This window comes from Xenopus laevis, chromosome 5L (assembly GCF_017654675.1).
Source record: "Xenopus laevis strain J_2021 chromosome 5L, Xenopus_laevis_v10.1, whole genome shotgun sequence".
Taxonomy (NCBI): Eukaryota; Metazoa; Chordata; class Amphibia; order Anura; family Pipidae; genus Xenopus; species Xenopus laevis.
Window position 1 is genome coordinate 80,920,379 of NC_054379.1, and position 22,806 is coordinate 80,943,184.

Consider the following 22,806-nt stretch of genomic DNA (forward strand, 5'->3'; position numbering starts at 1 on the left):
CAAAACTATTAAAAAATGAAGACCAATTAATAAGTTGCTTAGAATTAGCCATTCTGTAACATACTAAAAGTTAACTCAAAGGTGAACCACCAATTAAAACTCCTTTGTCCATTGTTGGACTGGGCCGGCGGGACACCGGGAAAAACCCGTTGGGCCCCCCCCCGACCCAGACCGCCTCCCCCGATCTGCTGGGCCCCCCATAAAAACAGTTTGCTCCACACGCTGGCATTCTCGAATGCATGCAGGGGGCCCTGGAGGCACGGCCTTTTTCACGCTCCTTCCTGCCGTGACTGGCGTAAAACATGCGCATGCACGCCGGAGCAGAAGTGCACACGCTCCTTGGAGCGGCGGTGCATGGGGGAGTTGGTGCAGCCTCTGCAGCAGTGGGGGCCAGGGGTCCGGAAGGGGGCCCTTGACAGCAGCCCCGGTGGAATTCAGAATATGTAGGGGATAATTTACCAGTGGGACTGGGCATCTTGTTGGGCATCTTAAAATAATGGAAGAATGGTGTGATAGCCAAGGGAAATTTTGACACCCTGTTTGCTAAAAAAACTAAAGTGTTGAATTAAAGGACATATTTTGGTAGGACAAATGCAAAGCCCAAGTAAACTGGAGAACAAAACAAAAGGATGAATGTTCGCCTACAGTTGAGCTGATATCCGTCCAATTTCGGAATCTATGTACCATTCCAAACTGTGTGGGTAGCTTGTGCATGCTTAGACAATTCCACTGGCAAAACCTGCTTCTTGTTCATAGCAACAGCCATGGGTTGTTTTGTTTTTTGTTTTTTTTTGCAAATTAAAGGCTCCTTTATTCTTCTGCTTTTGTTATATTTCTGCTTTTCTTATTTGTAACATTTAAAATGTATTTTGCCTTCTGTATTTTTACTCAAAAACAGAGCGGTTAATATTCTGATGTTATATTAGGGGAGTCAGGAACTGTTGAGTAACGCAGAAGCACTTCCTGTAATGTAGAAGGTTTAACAACTTAAAAATATAAAAGGAATTATTTTCCGTTTATTCCAGTATTTGGAGGACTGTCAATATATGCAGTCATGAAGGCTTTTTTGAAGGCTTCTTTTTTCTAAAGCGCTTTGTGCTGTGAGATTTTTCTCTCGAGTGTTTTGGAGAAGAGTTCTGCTCTATAACTTAAGAACCTGTGGACTCTTTGTTCCCATTGTCTCCTTTTCACTTAAGTGCTTGCCTACTGATAGTAATTCAGTTTGCATGTTGTAAGCACAACCTTTATAAGAAACTGTACCTGAAAAGAATATACAGGTATGGAACATATTATTGGGAATGCTCAGTGCCTGAGTTTTCTAGAGAAAGTATTTCTCCATAATTTGGATCTCCATACCATAAGTCTGCTAAAAAATATTTAAACATGAATTAAACCCAGAAGGATTGTTTTGACTCCAATAAAGATTGTTATCTTAATTAGGATGAAGTACAATGAACTGTTTTATTATTACAGAGAAAACTAATTTTTTAAATTTCAAATTGAATTACTTGATATTCTGGGTACCGAGTTTCTGGATAACAAATTCCATACCTGTATAAGGTTTAATACATTAGAAAAGGGGTTTGAAAGAAGATCATTCTTGGACCTACGTGGTATATAGGCTGCAGTCCACTTAAGGATTTTGAACTCGAGTTACTCTGTTGTCCAACATTTGATCAGCACCCCTGAGCTCATAACACGATCCATTAAAGCATAAGTGATATTTCTGAAATTTGGAGAACCGTTTCTTAAAGGACCAGTAACATCAAATTTTTTTTTTACAAAATTCGTTAGTATACATGAAAAAATAAACACCAAGTCAAATAAAACTTTAAAATAGCAAAGCCTTTATTAAGAAATAACTTACCGAAACTGCACTTCCTGTCCTCTACAGAAAAGGCGACACGGCGACCATCCATTGTGCGGCGCTGGATTTCTCCTCCTTGGCTCTGTCTCATGTTGTATTGACAGCATGTGAAGCGGCTGATGCATCACGGAGCGTGGTTTCCATGTGTGCGGATTGCTGGCTCATCGGCGCGTCTGTAGAGTACCTGCGGCAGGGGAGCTTTTCAGAGTGGAGCTGGGCCTCATCGTGGATGTTTGCAGTTGCAGGCAGCAGGCCGATCGGAGTTCCCAGTCACTGGCACGTAGCCACTCTTGTCATGCGCTGCTTTCCATGCTAGAGAGCGCTTGTCACCAACCCGAATTCCCCCAGCACCACCTACAGTATCTTAGCTACAAGCACCGGCGCAATCCTTCTCCAGCTGCCGACCCAGCCAAAGCCCCGGGGTCACATCCCAGAGTTACAGCAGAAGCAGGAGCGGCGCTGTCAGGTTGAGCGCTAAGGAGAGAGCGCAAAGTCAGAAAGAAGTGAGTGGGGAAAGGCGAGCTACTTTCCAGCCTGGGAGGATCACTTTCTCTCGCTTCCTCTCTGATCGGCCTGTGAATGTGAAGCGGCTGATGCATCAGGGAGCGTGGTTTCCATGTGTGTGGATTGCTGGCTCATCGGCGCGTCTGTAGAGTACCTGCGGCGGTGGAGCTGGGCCTCATCGTGGATGTTTGCAATTGCAGGCAGCAGGCCGATCAGAGAGGAAGTTTTGGAGAAGAGTGTTTATTTTTTCATGTATACTAACGAATTTTGTAAAAAAAAAATTTGATGTTACTGGTCCTTTAAAGGGCACCAATCATGACCAAAATCATTTACTAAGTAAATACACTATCAGGGAGCGTGGTTACCATGTGTGTGGATTGCTGGCTCATCGGCGCGTCTGTAGAGTACCTGCGGCGGTGGAGCTGGGCCTCATCGTGGATGTTTGCAGTTGCAGGCAGCAGGCCGATCAGAGAGGAAGCGAGAGAAAGTTTTGGAGAAGAGTGTTTATTTTTTCATGTATACTAACGAATTTTGTAAAAAAAAAATTTGATGTTACTGGTCCTTTAAAGGGCACCAATCATGACCAAAATCATTTACTAAGTAAATACACTATGTGAAAGTTCAAGAAATTCGATTTTTAAAACAGAATTGTTTGTATAATGTAAATCATCAGCTCACTATACCTTCTGCAAGATCTCCCCTATCTCCACTGCAGTTCTAGCTGAGGCAGGCATCTTGGATTTCACTGGCTCCTCCTACCTATATCTTCCCAGTCAACTGTAGCTCTGAAATCTCGCACATGCTCAGTTGAAATTCCTTGCTTGCTTATCAACCCTTCTAAGCTATTTTCAAATCAGCCAAACCTCTGTGTTAGCTGCTGTTCAGTAGTGCTGCCACCTGCTGGAAGTTAGTGTGTGCCCTTCATTTGCATAATGACTTTACCAGCAGGGGACAAGATAGGGAAATATCCTGATACTTCTAGTGGAGGAGTTTACTTAAACAAGGCATTCTGGGTAGAATACTCAAAGCAGTGTTACAATCTGAGCATGCTCCTGAAATTTGCATATTAGAGTCTCTGTTATAGTCACAGTATGGCCTCCCTCAGTGAAAGAACCCATTTGACAAAGTAAGGGATTTTTTTTAAAACCTGCAGTTTTTTCAAAAAACTATATATGTAGTTTGATTAAACATGTTTAGCTTGTACTGGTCAGATTATTAATATGTGTTTGATTTTGGCTGTGATAGGTGCCCTTTAAAAGAGGACATATCTGGGGCAGAGGGGAAAAATGCTGGTAGCAAGCTATATTCTGCCCACACCAGGTGGCCATGTCTGGTCACTCACATTTTATGAGACTCGCACAGCTTGCTAATTATTTGCAATGCATGTGAGGTCACACACATTTGCATAATAAGCAAGTTGGAACACTTTGCTTATGTGCATGCTTGTTTCACTACATTGCACATTGATCTCTGTACCGGAGGAATGTACAAAACATATAACTGCAACACAAACCCTCAGAATTTTTTCCTTTGCCGATCTGTCAGGGACTCAAACTCTAGTTTTTCCAGTTCCCTGAAAGCTGCCTGTGCCCGTTGCCATGCCAGTGCTTCAGTTTCCAGCCTCTGTGCCAGCAGCCCAGTCGGTTCCAGCCTCCGTGCCAGCAGCCCAGCCGGCTCCAGCCTCCGTGCCAACAGCCCAGCCGGCTCCAGCCTCCGTGCCAACAGCCCAGCCGGCTCCAGCCTCCGTGCCAGCAGCCCAGCCGGCTCCAGCTTCCGTGCCAGCAGCCCAGCCGGCTCCAGCCTCCGTGCCAACAGCCCAGCCGGTTCCAGCCTCCGTGCCAGCAGCCCAGCCGGTTCCAGCCTCCGTGCCAGCAGCCCAGCCGGTTCCAGCCTCCGTGCCAGCAGCCCAGCCGGTTCCAGCCTGCGTGCCAGCAGCCCAGCCGGCTCCAGCTTCCGTGCCAGCAGCCCAGCCGGTTCCAGCTGCCGTGCCAGCAGCCCAGCTGGTTCCAGCCTCCGTGCCAGCAGCCCAGCCGGTTCCAGCCTCCGTGCCAGCAGCCCAGCCGGTTCTAGCCTCCGTGCCAACAGCCCAGCCGGTTCCAGCCTGCGTGCCGGTCTCCCTACCTGTTCCTCAGCCAGACTCTGTTCCTGTGCCGGTTCCCAGACGACTGCTTTATCCTGAGCCAGTTTCTGCCTCTGTACTATCTGCCCTGGCCTTCTGGATATACAAACTTAATACGGCCACCCCATTGGTCTCAACAGAGACTGGGAACTGAACTGCTTTATAGACCGTTAGTTTGCTCCTTTATGGTTATGATTGTAGATCAACTATTTGTCATGTTCTTGGCCAGAAATATATTTACGGATTGGGTTTGATGCTTTTTGCCACCTTAATGATCATATTTCGCTTTTTAGACGAGTTGTAAGATATCATTTAATCCTTGACCTCTGGTGTATTACCTTAGGACTTGTATTGTGTCATGCTGCTTCAACATAAGGATCTTTAATTTAATTTAATATATATGAATTTTGGACGGTGTATTACATTACATTATTTATATAATGTATTACATTACATTATTTATATCTATATATCTTTTGTGTATTTATCATTTTGATTTGGTCCAGTATTAATTAATTTAGCTTTAGACATTGTCTATTATATTTGACCTTTTTGTTTTCCTTATCTTTCCGGAGTGCTTGTGCTTTTTCAACCATAAGTAACATTGTAATTTTTGGTTTGAATGCAACTAATTAACCATGTATGTATTTATATTTATACTATATGTCATTCTCCCACATCTTTGGGTTTAGATGTACGCATTGTGATTTTTAAACAGATGTTTATTATGTTCTTAATGGTGTTTGGTATTTTTTTGGATGACCAACAGGTGGCGCCCATGCTTCTGATGAAGTTACCTAGTCGTCACGAAACGCGTCGAGCAAACACATTCCCCTGCCCACTGTTAACTTATCAATAAAGTCATTCAAGTTTTAATAAATCTTGGTTTCCAGTTCGGCATTCTTTGGTGGAGTCCATGTTGGGACACAAATCATTTTCTAGATTGTATGCTGTCCCTGGATCACCGGTTGGCATATTTATTGGCTCTCTCTCCTTGACTGTAACTTTACCCTCTCTTTCGCTGATGGTTTTATCTTGACTCTCTCTACCAGCAATATTATTTTTAATAAAAGATAGTATCTCTCAAATTCATTTTCTCCTAGTATTACGGTCAGCACCTCTTGGCACCCTAAAAAATACCTTCAGATCTGTGTGGTTCGTATGCTTTTAACTGGTACTGCACTACAATCTATAAGGTGCTGGGAAGGAGGTGGGATAGCTGCAAAACAGGAGCATATAGATGATGGGAAGTGTCATATGTTAAGAGCACTGTGGAATGGGAAACAGGCCCTTAAAGGGCATGTAAAGTCTAAAATAGAATAAGGCTAGAAATGCTGTATTTTGTATACTAAACATAAACATGAACTTACTGCACCACAAGCCTAATCAAACAAATAATTTTTGCTTTCAAAGTTGGCTACAGGGGGTCACCATCTTGTCACTTTGTTAAACATCTTTGCAAGACTAAGACTGTGCACATGCTCAGTGTGAACTGGGCTGCTTAGGGATCGTCATAAACGAAACTGCTGAGTTCTGCGTGGCTGGGAAGTAAGGCGGGGCTCCCCCTGCTGTTCATAAGTATGATTGTTTCCCTGCTCAGCAGTTAAGAGACCATCTGACAATTCCTATCCACAACAGTAAATGAAGGGAGAATTTCACTGCATACAGTCAGGTTTCTTATAAAAATGGTACACATTTTTTAATTAAAGTATATTGGAAAAAAAATAAAAATGGGATTTTATTTTTTTGCCTTTACATGCCCTTTAAGAACAGCTCCAGTGTTGGGAACCATGAACATGGTTACTTAAGGGAGGCTGTCATCAACCTCGATGCGTCTGTCGTGGCTCGGCTTGGGAAGTGGCAGAAGTCTGTGGGGAAGAAAATTATAATACAGATATGGGTTTTTTGGATAAAGGGTATTTCTGTACTTGGATCACCAAAAACATTTAAAGGTTTTCATTATTTATTTTTAATAGCTTTATAATTATTTGCCTTTTTGTTCTGATTCCTTTGCAGCTTTCAAATGGGCGTCGCTGACCCATTCTAAAAAGCAAATGCTCTGTAAGGCTACAAATGTATAGTTATTGCTACTTTTTATTAGTCTTTCTATTCAGCCCCCCCCCATTCATATTCCAGTCTCTTGTTCGAATCAATGCCCGGTTGCTAGGGTAATTTGGATCCTAGCTACTAGATTGCTTAAAATGCAAATTGAAGAGCTGCCGAATAAATGGCCAAATAACTCAAACTTAAATAATAAAAATTGAAAACCAATTGCAATTTGTCTCTCTCTACATCATACTAAAAGTTAAATGAAAGGTGAACAACCCCTTTAAGAAACCCATTGGAATTGATTGAAGAAAATTGTTCATTATTTGCTTAAGATGAGCCATATGGGAGATCACCTTCCTGTAATTTAGGGCTTTCTACGCTCTGTGTTTCTGGATCCCATACCTGTAATCGCAAAATATGATCAGTCTGGAAGACATGAATATGTAGTGAATTATGATTCCAAGCCTTCCTTTCGAGATGTAATTTATTTATCTAAATATATATTAAAAAAACGCCACTTTACTGTGGTGTTTATACAAATGGCCTGTAGTATAAGTGAAATGAGGAGAGCACTCAATAAGCATAAATGCTGTGGTTACTTTAATCAATGCCGACCACCAGTACACGACTTGTTTCGGGCTTCTGTGCACTTGATAAAGGGCACAGAAGCCCGAAACATGGCGTGTACTGGTGGTCGGCATTGAATAAAGTAACCACAGCATTTATGCTTATTGAGTGCTCTCCTCATTTCACTTATACTAAAAGCATAAATATCAGGAAAGTGGTGACCTGTAAGAGAAAAGTTGCACTAGTATCCTGCACCGAATGGGCAGAGCATTTTTGGACACCTTCAGTATTATTGAAACAAATGGGCTGTAGATGTCACTGTACACAATAGTTATACTGTGAATACACAATACGGTCTAGACTGTTTAAAAGTGAAAGAAAGCGTTGCTTCCTGTTGTGTAATGCCTGCATGGCTCTGCTAATAAAGCACTGTTGTACTCTACTCATCAGCGGCTACCAAAACATAACATTTACATTATATGTGAATGCTATCAGTTGGAATTAATAACCTTTTCTGTATTTTACAGATGTGTTGGTGCCCGACTCTGAAAAAGAATGCCTCTGGTTAAAAGAAACATCGATCCTCGGCACTTGTGCCATACTGCCCTTCCCAGAGGAATCAAGAATGAACTGGAATGTGTTACTAACATTTCGCTGGCCAATATAATTAGACAGTTAAGTAGTCTAAGTAAGTAGCTTTATACATTAAGCAGCTAGTTAGTTGTTAATCTGCTGTTATCTTTGTCTTGTAATTTTGCTTAAATCTTATTGTCACTCTGTATAAAATATATGCACATTTACCCCAGTCCACTGTAAGATACTGCCACTTTTGCTTAGCCAATGTATATTAGTTTCCCTACTGTTATTCTAAACCCACGTTAATACAATATCTGTGTTTTCAGGGTTACAGTTAAACTCTCTTAATGCTAGAATAATGTTTCACTCACTGTGGGACAAATGTTTGAACATTTTCTGCTCTTTCACTTTATTTTTTTGGGGGGAGCTTTTAGTTTACATCTGCAAAAAGTTTTTCTAGGGAACCTGAGCTTTACACTTTGCTGGAGTGTTAGTGTGATTGCACTTCTGTAAAAAAGATATAGACTTCTAAATAGACAAAATTCTATAAAATTGTATTTGGACACCAATATTGGAAACAATTTTTATACGTGAAAATACAACTAACTTGCAACGTCCATATTCTCCTGCAAATATCAAATATATGTTGTTTTATGGAAATGACTTGTACTGCTGGGAGACATTGACCTATATAAATTTGCAAAGCACTGCTTCAATAATCAACAGTAGGTTTACTCTAGGAAACCATTCTTTTTTTTGTAAAATGCACATTTTGACAAATCCAAAATGTTTAAAGCTGTATTTATATGCCAAACTACCAAGCTGTGTTCTAAAAGATAACCTTTAAAAATAATAAAAATAATAATCTGAAATATTAAAAAAATATGCTCTCTTTAGATACCAATATGAATGCTAGGGGAAACAGTTTAGTTTTGGTTAACCAATGGCATGACCAATGTGCTTAGATTTACCAAAGTGTAAAGTGTGTAGAGGTGCTAAAATATATATTGCATATAAACTATATTCACCCTAGAAATCAATATATTTTTGAAGATAACACATTCTCTGGAATCCCCCGGAATGGGTAAATGTCTTTTTACTCCAAACTACAAAACTGCAAATTATTCCTAAAGTTAATTTTCAAATTGCTGAAAACCTCACTTAAAACCTTTTATTTTACTGCATTTTGCCTCCCACATGTCTAGTGCCAACATAAAACATCCTAAATACGAATGCTAGGGGTCTTCGAAATGCTTTGGTGTGCAATCATGTGTACACATACGATCGTAAAGTATGTGGCATTTAGAGGCCTCAAAATTAAAACCATTCATATAAATATCATGGCTTTTGTGCATTTTATTTATGTGGTAAAGCTACAAAATAGTAAGTTTCAAAAAAGCCCCACAAACCTGCATTTTGCAATGTCATATGTCCCATATATCCTTATTTACTAAGATCAAATATCCTAAAAATCAACAGCAGGGGTCTGCTTAACAGTCTAATGCCCAATCTATGTAGGTTTACCCATGTTTTTGTCCCCAAATGAAAATATATACAAATGTTCCTTGTTAATACTTTCGATAGCAAATGTTATTTGTTGTAAGGCCCTCTTATAGAAACAACCTCCCCCCCCTAAAGTATATTTTTGGAAGGTACATTTTCCCCAGAATCCAGAACAAGTAAAAACGTACTCCAAACTACTAAACTTAAATCAATATTTCTTTTCACCTAGTGAGATCTGTTGTCAAAATTACTTTCACTGTGCTGTTAAGTTTTGAGCACAAACAAACAATCCCAAGCAAGCACTCAACAATTATGTAGACCTTGTAAGGATTGAGTCTCTGAATTGAAATCCCAAACCTTATTGCTCATGGTCTACGGGGTTCTGAGCCCCCTCAAAACCAGCTATTTGCATCAAAGCCCAGAATTGCCTTATTGTATAATCTTATTAGGAGTAATTGTCAGTAATCATTTGGTATTGGAATAGATATTTCACCTTAAACTCTACAACCTTCGACATAAACTCAGACTAGCATGTGGTCTTTTTATGTCCAAAATTACTGACCAGTAACCTTAAAATATGAAGTGAGTTTTGTATACATTTACATTATGCCATTGCTGGTTCCACATTGTATAATGCTTTATAAATTGAAAGATGTTTTTTAAGGTTGTCTGCAGAGTGCAGACATTCCCATTATAAATAAAACACTTTTATTCTCAGTTTTAATCACATTTGTTGATCCTAAAACTCCACTAATATCTCCTGGTGTAACCATGTTTTGGTAAATAGAAAATGCTTTATAGTACATTGAACAGTGGTCTGTGATGGAGCTTGGCATTTAAAGAGGACATAAGCCCCCAAAATTAAATTGATGTAAATGTATTTAAAGTGGATTTTTTTGCAAATCAAATCCTTTTTTCATGGTTTCTGAGATATTAGCAGTTTTAAATTGCTAATTCTAGGTTTTCATCTCAGCAGTTCTCTTTAAATGTTGGTGTCAGCACTTGTGTTCAGGTAACTCAAAGGTTGCTTACTGTTAGTTGAGCCAAAAGTCTGCCATTAGCAACTTAAAATGCAAATATCTTAAACTGCTTAAGATTGAAAATGTATGTAAATTGCAACAACTGCCCAGAGAAGCACTTTTGTTTACATTAATTAATTATATGAGTTTAGACTACTTTCAATATCACTTAACTAAGGTATAACTTCCCAAAATTGACATTAGGTCAGAACATTATTTTAAAGAGCACAAGGCAAAATAGAATAGAAGGTAATTTTCTTTTCAAAAGACCTAAAAGGATTCAAAACATTTGATTTTCATACTGAACCGAAATAGTGCTTAGAACAGCAGAGTGTCTATATGTATGTGTATATATATATATATATATATATATATATATATATATATATATATATATATATATATATATATATATATATATATATATATATATATATATATATATATACATATATATATATATATATATATATATATATATATATATATATATATATGTTCAAATTATACATTTTTTTATACCCCTTTTTTTGCATGATCATTCTAATTTCTTTGACTACATGCTAGTGATGCGTTACTATACACCCAAATGAGGTCACAATATGCAACACAAATCAGACTCTAGGCCATGCTACAGGAATATCAGACCTTGCAGATTCAGGAAGGTTGGACTAGAAGTGGATTAAGGGGCCAGAGAGAACAATAACAATGGTAATGTTACCATCAGGCTGGAAAACTTCTACTGTAGGTGTCTGGGAGCTACAGTTGGAAAATTGTGGTGCTTTTCATCCTCCTGAAATGCACTGGTCTGAAAAGCACTACAATAGTTCTTATGGCAGACTTTGTAAGCAGACTTTTACAAATCAAGGAGGGAAACCTGTGATCAAAATGTATCTAAAATTATTGCGGATACCCCATGGGTACCTGACCCGCTGCAGTACTCTGGGCTGATGTTTGTTTAACCTGGTTTGCCAGTGTTAACTAATGATTAGCCTACCTCTCTCTTAACCTTTCATCCCAAGAATTTTAGTCAAAGAACATTCTCGCAGCAATAAACAGGATACAGAAATATGAAAGTGTTTAGAAATTAGTTTCTTATTTATCGGGTAACAAAAAACAGCTTCTTGAGAATGCTAACTGTGGCATCAATATAGGAACAACTACCGTTGTGTAATTTATTGTTCTTGTCTTGCAGGTAAATATGCAGAAGATGTATTTGGGGAACTCTTTAATGAGGCGCACAGTTTCTCCTTCCGAGTTAACTCTCTTCAAGAACGTGTAGACAGGTTATCTGTTAGTGTAACACAGCTTGACCCAAAAGAGGAAGAACGTAAGTTCTTTATGGCTTTTAACTAAATATTGATTGTTATATTTTCTTTCCTTCTCTCCCTTATCTGGCCTTTACGGATTTGAAAATTTTCACTTAACGTAATACAAAAATCACTTTAAAAAAAGACAAAAAAAAAGACAGACAATTCATTGACAAGCTAACACAGCTGAACGGTTGCTATTGTTTGGGAGCAAGCACATGAAATAGGTCATGTGGAGGTCCACATTCCATTGCAATTAATATAACAATGGAGGAAACTATTACAGTAGCGTTCCATATTTAGTGGATACAAATGCCTGCCTTGTAACTTGTGTTTCATGTAAAATAAGAATTTTTTTTTACACCTTACTATATAATATATATAACTATATATCATTTATATAATTTATTTAGTTGCCTCCCTAAAGGCAAAGGTAGACTGCTTTCCATGCTGGTGCATGTTATGTTTGTATGCTGTGGTTTATAAGTATTCTGTTATGTATAGCAAGAGCATAACCTTTGCATAGTAGCATAACCTTTGCTCATCACCCCAAGTGTCTATAAGAAGGGAATTGAGTTTTTCCTTAAAAGTTACCTAAGGCCTGTCTTAATGCTTCAGGAAAGTGACAACTGTTGTGCATTGAGCTTTAATGTTCAGGTGTATCTGTTTTCAGTAAAACCTTTATATAACAAAATACAAACGGGGCGCCTTGAATTGTGACTATGCGCTCTACATGAGTCTGGCTGGAATGATCAGAGAACAATTTTGGAATGTAGATCATAACAAAAAAGAAGATAACCTTGCACACTAGAAAGTCACATACTGCTGTGTCCTCCGGATGTCTGAGGAAGTAGATGAATCTGACACAAGAATAGCCTGTAAAAGGTTAAATATACACAGAAGTCTTCCAGCAGTTTGTTTTTCCATTAACAATGATCACACCGTAGGAAACAACATTTCCTAATCAAATACTAGTGAAAAATACTATATTCAGTAATCTAACTGATTTTTTTTTTGTGAAAACTAGATGTTTTGTTGGCAGTTGAACATACAATTCCTACCTCATTGATTTAGTTAATTTAACAATGCACATATTGTTTTTTTTATCAAATAATCCTGGTTTAATTTAGTTTAAGGAAACAGCAGCTGGTGTATTTAAGGAGCAACTGTTGGGAAAACATTAGGAAGCAGCTGTTTCTCAGTGCTGAAAGGTTGGATCTCATGCAATGTTTCTAGATTGATTTCCTTTTCATAGAGTTACTTCCTTTCCCGTCATATGAGCAGTAAATTAATTTCACAGTGTGTAAATATTCGGATTTAGCACAGTGTGTGCCACTACATAAATATATAACCTGTATATAGGGTTTATGCCATTTGATAATAGACATTTCATTTCATAGCTTATCTCTGTTTTGTTTTCTGGCAACCTATGTATATTTGTTGTCATTGAATTACTGATCAGTAACTCTGCTCCTTTATTATTTATCTGCCCGAGAGGCTTAACTGGAATAGAATTGGCCTTAGTTATCTGATATTTCTTTTCTGCCAGTCTTTGTAAAGCCTCCTGTGAATTGGATTTGATAATTCTGCTCTGTTGGTTTGGAAGCCACGTGTATGTCATATTCACTGCTGAGATATTATACAGTCCTACTAATTATATGTAGTATTTTAGGGCAGTGGCACGTGGTAGTATTTCATGTGATTTGCTGCCGACATGATTTCTAGCTTGTGTCCAGGCATTAACATGTTGTGGATGCCTTTTTCAACAGTTTCCTGACTGAGTGTACTGTAGGCGATTGCCGTTGAAATGAATGAGGGGCATTTCTAAACATTTTGCCATCTGCCTACTCAGATGGAAATCACTGGGGTAATACAACTCCCTGATTAAACCTTTGTAGTATTTCTCTCTTACACATAATTGTTTAAGTAGTGCCAGGCTTTAGAGATTATAGTCTAAGGAGTTTAAACCCCTGTTACATATTTTGCCATACAATCTACCCATTGTATGTATTTTTACTATCTTAACTGGGGCCCAAGGGCCAATAAAGCAGTCCAGTGGTTTTCTTAAAATGATACGGACAACAGAAATAAAAACCTTTTTTTCTCTATGTATCATAACATTGTCTTTGCATGTCATTTGCAATTTTGACATAAAGGCATTTGACAATGCTTTTGCATTGCCTATCTATACCCCATGTTCCTCTATGAGAAGGCCGACATATTTGTGCAGCAGTAGTCCGTTGGCATTAGAAACTCTAACTGACAGACTGAGAAGGGACAGTCATGTTGGCAAAACAGTCAGGTTTAGGAACTTCAAGTAACACTTACAAAAGAAGACCTATCTACAAAAAAACGATCAACATTAAGGCAACTTAGAGTAGTTTTTCAGTGCCAGTATCACTTTGCTTTTTTTTTGTATGACACAATTGTTTTAATACAGTTTTGTCTCTTAGCGTTTGGCATATTGAATAATTTGTACCTTATGTGTGAAAAAAAAATTTTTTTTGTCACCTTAAATGTATTCAGCTAATTTTTTTTCTAGGGCACCTGTTTATGGCAAGATTTCTCTTTGTGTCTTCTACTAATTATAATTAACCTTGATTATAAATGTGTTTCCCTTGCAATACAGTCATTTATGCTGTTGATCTATGTGGTGCTTTTTATAGGAGTTTGGGGCAGGTGGTGTTACATATTCATAAGACCGTTGATTTCCTATGCAGTCAATAGGTCTCACTTTCATTGCTTTATCAATCAGAACCAGTTGAATGTTTCCATTAAGTAACTTTCAATTGATCCATTCAGTATTTGTTCTGCAGAAACTCATTAGATTAATGTGTCCTTTGTATAAAAGGCTAATTCAAGGAAATTACACTAGACCTTTTTGTAGGAGTTCTTTTTGTATGAGGATTTAGAATTGTGTAGATGAAATAAAATAATTATTCGCACATACTGGCATGATTGTACTATTTTATAAGCTGCTCACAATTATTTTACAGTTAAATCCTCTGTTGTCTAAATTCTTTTGGACCCTGAAATCTCAATGGGTAAGGTTTTCTTGTAGACCTACTTTCCATTTAACACCCAAAGTAAGTATCTGGGAATATATTCACCCAATGTCAATGCCCTCCAGTAAGCTTTCAGACGGTCCCCTGGCATCCCATTGATTACTGGTGTTGCAACTGCATGAGCACAAAAATTGAATCACAATTCCATTTTGATTTGCTTCTGGCAAACTTTAGACCCAATTTATTTACCTGCCATAACTAACTCTGAATGTGTCTAGGATAGAGACTGTCTTGGTTGACTTTTGCATTGATGTTTGATATGGGCTGTGTAGAGAGAGCAGCCAACAAGCAAAAATAAATTGATTACAAAACAAAATATCTAGAAAGGAGATCCTCTGTTAGGTTGGCTTTGACTTGCATTTAAGGAAGCCAGCTTGGATAGGAGAGCAAAAACAGTAAAATTAGTCAGATTCTTTACTCTCGGTAAGTCAGAGCTGCATATAAATATTTGAAGTGGCATCTAGCTCAGATGAGCCCCTCTGAAGGCAAGTAAAACAATAATAGGATGTAGAAAAAAAGGCTTATTGAAGAAGTTAAAATGTAATGAAAATAAGGTATCTATACAGGATATGGTTTAAATTAGCATTGTCCTATGGAAATTGGACAACCCTTTTAATATTTCTAGAGCACTACATTTTTTGAGACACAACCAAATAGCTAATGCTTGTCTGTAATATAAAAAAAAAGGGTTACTGCCCAGGTGCAAATTTGCCGAGTGTTTATAAATGAGCCCCAGTGTCTTGCCTTTTCAGTAACTCGTTTTTCAGAGGCGATCTGCATGGTTTATTTGATAGCACACTTTATAAATAAAACACAAGGTTCCCAGTTTGAAGATTGTATTTTGTAATGTTTCCATGCTATATTGATTCCTTTACTCACATTACTGCTTACTTCTCAGTGTCACTGCAGGACATCACAATGAGAAAAGCATTTCGGAGTTCAACTATTCAAGATCAGCAATTGTTTCACCGCAGGACATTGCCAATTCCTCTTCATGAAACTTATGAACTATGTGAACATCCTCCACCACTTAATATACTATCTCCCTACAGGTGAGTAAAATCTGGTATTATGTGCAAGGTCTGGGTATTTGTGTGTTTCATTTCGTCCATTCGTGCAAAGGAACTTGGCTTTCACCCTGACCCATATCTCTAGAGACGCAGGCAATTTGTCTGTGCATGAATGATATAGTCTGCCTTTGCAAGTTTCTTATTCCATGACATCCAGATCATGCCACAGTATGGCCATCCCACAGTCAGACATAGGATTGCCTTGTTTATTAAAACACCACACCTGGTGCAGTGTAATTTTCAAAATTACAGAACATAATGCAGAACATAATGTAGATTTAAAAGAGTGCATAAATAAGTGTGCAGAAACTTTTCATCACAATTTTTACACAAGCCATTGAGAGAGACAGAGAAAAGGAGGTCCCCCTCTACCACAGTTTTAAATTGATTACTGATAGCTGCTGTTCAAAACCAACATTTTGGCAAAAGATTTTGTAAACATGTTTAAAAAAAATTTTAAGCAAGTGAATACACCCCATTAGGATTGGTTTACTAGCATAAGTGCAGTGTGCAATTTCTGGTGCGGGTCACCGTGTTTTTTACTTGCAGTGCAGCATAATTTCTTGTAATTGGGGCTGCAAGAGGAAGTTACTTATTAAATGAGCCCTATAGTCATAATCTGTGTTTTTTAACAGTTTAATTTTGATATTTTATTATTGTATTTCATCATGCTAACTTTTTTTTCTGCGGTGTTATTTACTGATCAAATTTCTCGAATTGCAATCTGTGTTCTCTTGCTAAGAATGAGCTACCACAGAGCACAGCACATGGCATCCAACAGATGTCACTAGTTTATGGCTGTTATTTAAATATGCCAATTAGATTGTTATAGTGTGCTGTTATGTGTGTATTTTTTATTCCATTAAATTCTTAATTCCTTATGTATCCTGGTGGCTTTGATTGTTCATTCACAAGACTATATAGCTCTGATTTAGTTATAGTAGGTAATGACCATGCACCTCAGAAAGGATATATTCCTTCTTAAAGATGAGTTAATTCAATAGGCCCTGTCTAGAATAATATATATTTTCTAAATAATTTTTGTGTAAATTCTTCCCCATTCTCACAAAATTGTGACACACTGTGTAAAATTTTGTGTAAAAATTGAGTATCTTTATAAATATGGTGATTAACAGGAATTGTGCCATTTTTTGTAACACTAAAGTTGACACCTATTTGTTTTAGCATATTGTACAAATTTATATGCCAGTTATAATTCCTTTATATTGGCGCATATTGGCAATATTTGTTCTTTGTTATAAAACTAAAAAGAGAGCGCACAAGGGAAAACTCCCATAGTGTATCACCAATGGTATAGTTGCAAGTAGTGATGTGCCCGCCCAACCTTCGGGTTCCTTTTATAGACCTGCCCCCTTTGTGATGTCACCGGCGCGGTGGGTCTATAAAAGGAACCAGAAGGTCGGGCTCGGGTGGTAGAAGTTAGGAGCAGTCAGCATCAGCTCCTTTGATATTTCTACTGCTTGTACTTTTATCCACTTTGCGCGTAGACATCTGTATATACTATTTATATAACATTAAAAGCTTTAATGCACAATTGTATCTTCTATTGTCTCTTACACCGACTGAATGGGTTGCCATTGCTGAAACACTGAGGGATAAAAATAGTATTTTGAAAAATAACTCTCAACATTGTGCTTGTGAGTATATAGGCGGGAGGGGGAGCACTGTGGTGAATCCTTACCTGATACATATTACTCACATTCCCTGCTAAGTGGTAACAGGATTTTGAAACCTTTCAACTATACCATTGGTTATACACTATGAGAGTTTTCCCTTGTGCGCTCTCTCTTTCTTTTTAAGCATTTTCTGGTTGGTGTGTATGAAGCTGAGGATTCTACACTACTGAGCGCTGCCTCCACTTGGATTTAAGTTCTTTGTTATGTTGCTCATGAAATAAATTGCTGTTCTTTTTATTCACAGAGATGATGGCAAAGAGGGCTTGAAGTTTTATACCAATCCATCGTACTTCTTTGACTTATGGAAAGAAAAGATGTTGCAGGACACAGAAGACAAGCGGAAAGAAAAGAGAAAGCAAAAAGTATGCCACTATGTGATTTTTTTTATTTTTATGGAGGATTTTTATTGCTGTATTGCGCACAAATGATGGATTACTGTTGTTAAAGATTGTCATTTTTATGGCTATAGTGTGTTCACCGTCTTGGAACATAACATAAAATTCGATGCCCTAATTGTTTAGTAAAATATTCTAGATTTGTTGTTCCCTTTTTTAAGGGACACACATAGAAAGTAATGATGACTGGGTTGACCCAAAATCTGAATATTGCTCTTTAGATTGCCCAAAATATACTGGGTGGATCTGTCCAGCCAGCAATATGTAATGCACAGTTTTTGGTATTGGGTTAGAGAGCTGTTTATGACTATATAATTTTACTCAAGCAACAATATAATTTTTTTTTTCTGTTTTATAGTCAAGATTGTAACTGATGTTCTTTCTTACAGCAAAAGAATATCGATCGTCCTCAAGAACCAGAAAAAGTGCCTCGGCTTCCACATGACAGGCGTCGTGAATGGCAAAAGTTGGCTCAGGGATTGGAATTGGCTGAGGATGATGTAGATCTTCATCTTAATCATAAGCATATAGAAATCGCCAATGGACCAGCTTCTCATTTTGATACAAGGTTTGTTTGCATTGCAATTTTTTGTGTTTTTTTTGTAATCTATTTACCATAATTTACTGTCTGTTTTTGTTTGTTTGTTTTTTGTCTGGTGATAACATACTTTTACTGAGATAACTGAATCCAAGGCACACAGCTCATTTGCAGCAATAATATATATATATATTTCTTTAAATATGGTAATTTATCCTTCCATGTACCATGCTATCATTCTGGATCTAGAATAACCATCGTAAAGCATGACAAACCTGCTGTAATCACGAGAGGAAATACACTTTCCTATCCTATCTAACATCTGATATTTTAGAAACAAGTACCTGTATGGGTATCAGTTATCCAGAAACCTGTTAACCAGAAAGCTCCAAATTATGGGAAGGCCATCTCCAATATCCTCCATTTAAATTAAATAGTTCAAACTTTTTCAAATGATTTCCTTTTTCACTGTAATAATAAAACCAATACCGTGTACTTGATCCCAACTAAGGTATAATTAATTGCCTTAGTGGAGGCAAAGCAATCCTATTGGGTTTTATTAATGCTTAAATTATTTTTCAGTAGGTTAAAAATATGGCGAAAGACCCCTTATCTGGAAAACCCCAGACCCAAGGATTTTGGTTAACAGGACCCATACCTGTACATAATATTACATTGTTTTAGGAAAGTAAACAATTTGTGTTAAGATGACTGTGACCCTCTTTCTGCTTCGAACTATATGTTACCGTGTTTCTTCAGCTTGATATAGTAGTGTGCAACACACTAAGTATGACAGCTTTGCTCAGTTTGGTAGTTTGGTATGTATCAGAAATATACCAGTTAAATTTAAAGGCAGGACTGCTATGCTTTTTGGTAGTAAATAAGCCACAGTTATAAGGTACAATACGACACTTCAAGCCTAATCCATTGTAAATTGTTAGATCTGATGTCAGTAGTAAAAGTCATTCGAAAAAACTGTATTTTTAAAATCATTTACTCCATTAAAAGCAAAAAAAAAAAATTGATAAGAAATTTGCTGACATTTTAAAACTGCTGATAAAATGCAGTGGTTTAAGTGCAAACACAATGTTGGGCCTGATGGTATTTAAGAGGCCCTGATCAGATGTTTCAAAAGACTTTGTGATTCTGGTTGGTGCCTCATCTAAATTGCTCATACATTTCATACATGCTTGACAAAGGGGCGTGACCCCGAAACGTTGCACCTGCACTGCATTAAAAAATTGCAAGGGCTTGCCCTGCAGCTTCAAATCCTGTGTGCCGGTGTGCTTTTTCGTATCCATTTGAGAGGTTTGCCGATTCCTTTATCACCGGGCACCAGGTACCACTATATTGGACGTCTGTCGTGGGTGTGCGATTTTCTCTACAGCTACCTCATACATTTCTTTACCATGTAAGTGTTACCCATGCAACACTGGCTTGGCATTTTTAAGGCTGAAGTATACCCAAACTACAAAAATACAAATTAAATTTCAAGTTTTTTTTCTTTGTTTTTAAGGCCCCAGGCATATGGTGAAAACATCGATGGGCCGTTTTCACTTGCAGCACTACCATTTAGTCAGATGAATGATCTTCTGAACAGAGTTGAAGACAGAGTGTTGGTTAGACCTCATGAACCGCCACCACCTCCACCAGTGCATGCCCCTGGGGATGGAAAGGCAATGCCTCAAATTATTAGGTAAAAATTAGACTTTCTTTTTAACATTATGCACAAAATACTGGTGCGTTTTTCTTGGATACTATGTAAATGGACATCTCACAATTTGGGCTAGATTCAATTTTGTGAGAAAAATATTTATCGCATGTAAACTCATGGACTACAGTTAGGCCCATAAATCTTTGAACAGAGCCACCTTTTTTCTAATTTTGGTTCTGTACATTACCACAATGAATTTTTAATGAAACAACTCCGATGTAGACTTTCAGCTTTAATTCAGTGGGTTGAACAAAAACACTGCATAAAAATGTGAGAAACGAAAGCCTTTTTTAACACAATCACTTTATTTCAGGGGCTGAAAAGTAATTAGACAAATTAAAAAACTGAAAATAAAATGTTCATTTCTAATACTTGGTTGAAAACCCTTTGCTGGCAATGACAGCCTGAAGTCTTGAACGCATGGTAGAGTCCTGCAGCTGGTCGGGTTCCCGCGAGTTACCCGCAAGAACCTGTGGGTTGCGGATAGAAGTTCCGGGTGTGGGTATAGACGCGGGTCGGCGGTTCTGCGGGTTGAGCCGCGGGTCTTCTCAATAGCGATATTTACTCCTTTTTTCTGGTCATGTATACTTCCGATTACGTCACTTCCGGTTTACAATGACAGCACTTCCTAATTCTTGATGGTCAGCGGGTCCGGGTTGCGGATAAGGTACTTGCAGGTCGGGTAGCGGGTCCAAGCAGGTAAGAATGCGGGTCTGGGTTGCGGATTGCAGGTTGTGGGTACAGGTCCCAAAAAATGGACCAGAGCAGGACTCTAACTCATGGACATCACCAGATTCGCACCGGACGTCATCGGTTTCCTCCTTTTTAATGCTCTGCCAGGCCTTTACTTCAGCGGTTTTCAGTTGCTGTTTGTTTGTGGGCCTTTGTGTTTGAAGTTTAGTCTGCAACAAGTGAAATGCATGCTCAACTGGGTTCAAATCAGGTGACTGACTTGGCTTTTCAAGAATATTCCACTTCTTTGCTTATTGTATTATGAAATACCTCCCAATCAATTTGACTGCATTTAGCTGGATTTGAGCAGACAGTGTCTCTGAACAACTCAGAATTCATTTGGCTGCTTCTGCCCTGTGTCACATCATGGATAAACACTAGTGTCCCAGTGCCACGGACAGCCATGCACGCCCAAGCCAACACACTGCCTCCGCCATGTTTTATAGATGATGTGGTATGCTTTGGATCATGAGCTGTTCCAAGCCTTCTCCATACTTTTTTCTTGCCATCATTCTGGTAAAGGTTAATTTTGGTTTCATCTGTCCAAAGAATGTTTTTCCAGAACTGTGCTGGCTTTTTTAGATGTTTTTTTTTTTTAGCAAAGTACAATCTAGCCTTTCTATGAGGCTTATGAGTGGCTTGCACCTAGCAGTGCACCCTCTGTATTTACTTTCATGCTTTTCTTCTCTTTATGGTAGACTTGAATATCGAAATACTGTATGTGGAAGAAGCCGCACCTCTCACCTTCCCTTAGATATTCCTGCCTTAGTGGTGCAGATTTTCCTAGACGGTCGGCACACGTCATAACGAAATCCAATGACTGCAGCACACAACTAACAGTGTGCTGCAGTCATTGGATTTTGTATTGAACTCTCCTGACCTGTGGCAGGTGGCGTCAATTACTGCTGAGCACCTGGTCCACAAGGATTTTGCACTAGGTCGAGCACTCCAATATTGTGTTGCACACGTCATAACGATGAAGAATTTTTGAAGAGAATCGCACGACACCAAATATGTTGAAGGTGGGGAGCTTCCCCTTTTCTTTATTGTGACCACCTGTGCATCAACGTTTCGGGGGGGATTAACCCTCCCTTCATCAGGATACAAATGTTAGTGCCACACACACATTTAAGACATATGGAATACATGAAGTCCCACCCCTTTTCCCATAGTCCACCAGGGTGCAATGTTTTCCACAGTGAGGCTTGACACTCATAGTCCATGTGTTGGTACCATTGTAAAAAGTCCAGTTATATAACCATATAGGTTACATTTCATACGTAGACACAAACAAAAGTTTCAATATACAGTAAAAATATATTACAAGACAAATTAAATTGTACTACTCACACCAGCGGAATGATAATCATTATCTTTATCTCTCATTATTCCCACTGGCAAGTATTATCTGTGAAAAGGAAACAAAGTGTCAGTGAAAAGTATAAAAAAACATTTACAAAAAGCAGGTCAAGCTAAAATTCTCATTTAAACCCTTAGGTTGTATAGTTCCAAGTTTCCACATCCAGAATGCTTCTCTTTTGAGGAGAGCCAGCTTTATCTCATTTCCTTGTGTTACAATAATCTTTCAAGAATTTGCTATCTTATTTGTCTAACTGTATGTTTCTTTGTATAGAAATGTTTAGCTAAAAGGGTTTCTTTCTTAACTTTGTCTTTTATCTTACTTTCTTTTGGGTCCCCCTCACACATTTCTGGTTTGAAATTCTTGATAACACTTTTGTGTTTGTTTAGTCTTGCTCAGCAAGCTCTTGAGGTTTGTCCCACATATCCCAGTCCACATGGGCATTTTAACAGGTATATTGCCCCCTCAGTATTGCATGTAGCGTAACATTTCAGTTCTATGGGAAAACCTTTACCGGGATGGGTATAGACATTTGCTTTTATTATCCCACTGCAGTGTCCACATTTTAAGCAGGGAAAAGTACCCACCCTTCTGAAATAAATTTTTTTGGGCTTATTAGGTCTCACGTCAGTTTTAGTGAGTTGGTCCCCTATGCTTTTACCTCTTCTATAAGAAAACAAAGGATTATCTAAGAATAATTTCCCATAAACCTTATCATTTT

The 22,806-nt window shown here is 38.3% G+C and overlaps 1 protein-coding gene across 6 annotated transcripts in view; it reads left to right on the forward strand.

Moving 5' to 3' along the window:
• wasf1.L (WASP family member 1 L homeolog) overlaps positions 1–22,806 on the forward strand; it is a 62,238-nt gene that overhangs the window by 34,406 nt on the left and 5,026 nt on the right. For 4 of the 6 annotated variants that reach the window (XM_018263311.2, XM_018263313.2, XM_018263314.2 and 1 more), the window contains 6 exons: positions 7,634–7,794; positions 11,400–11,534; positions 15,478–15,631; positions 17,591–17,708; positions 18,131–18,309; positions 19,796–19,975. In XM_018263311.2, coding sequence (XP_018118800.1) covers positions 7,662–7,794; positions 11,400–11,534; positions 15,478–15,631; positions 17,591–17,708; positions 18,131–18,309; positions 19,796–19,975 — 899 coding nt within the window. In that variant the 5' untranslated portion in view covers positions 7,634–7,661. Of the gene's footprint in view, positions 1–1,894; positions 2,371–7,633; positions 7,795–11,399; positions 11,535–15,477; positions 15,632–17,590; positions 17,709–18,130; positions 18,310–19,795; positions 19,976–22,806 lie in introns of all 6 variants that reach the window. The other 2 variants (XM_041562992.1, XM_018263315.2) reach the window with 2 other exon arrangements.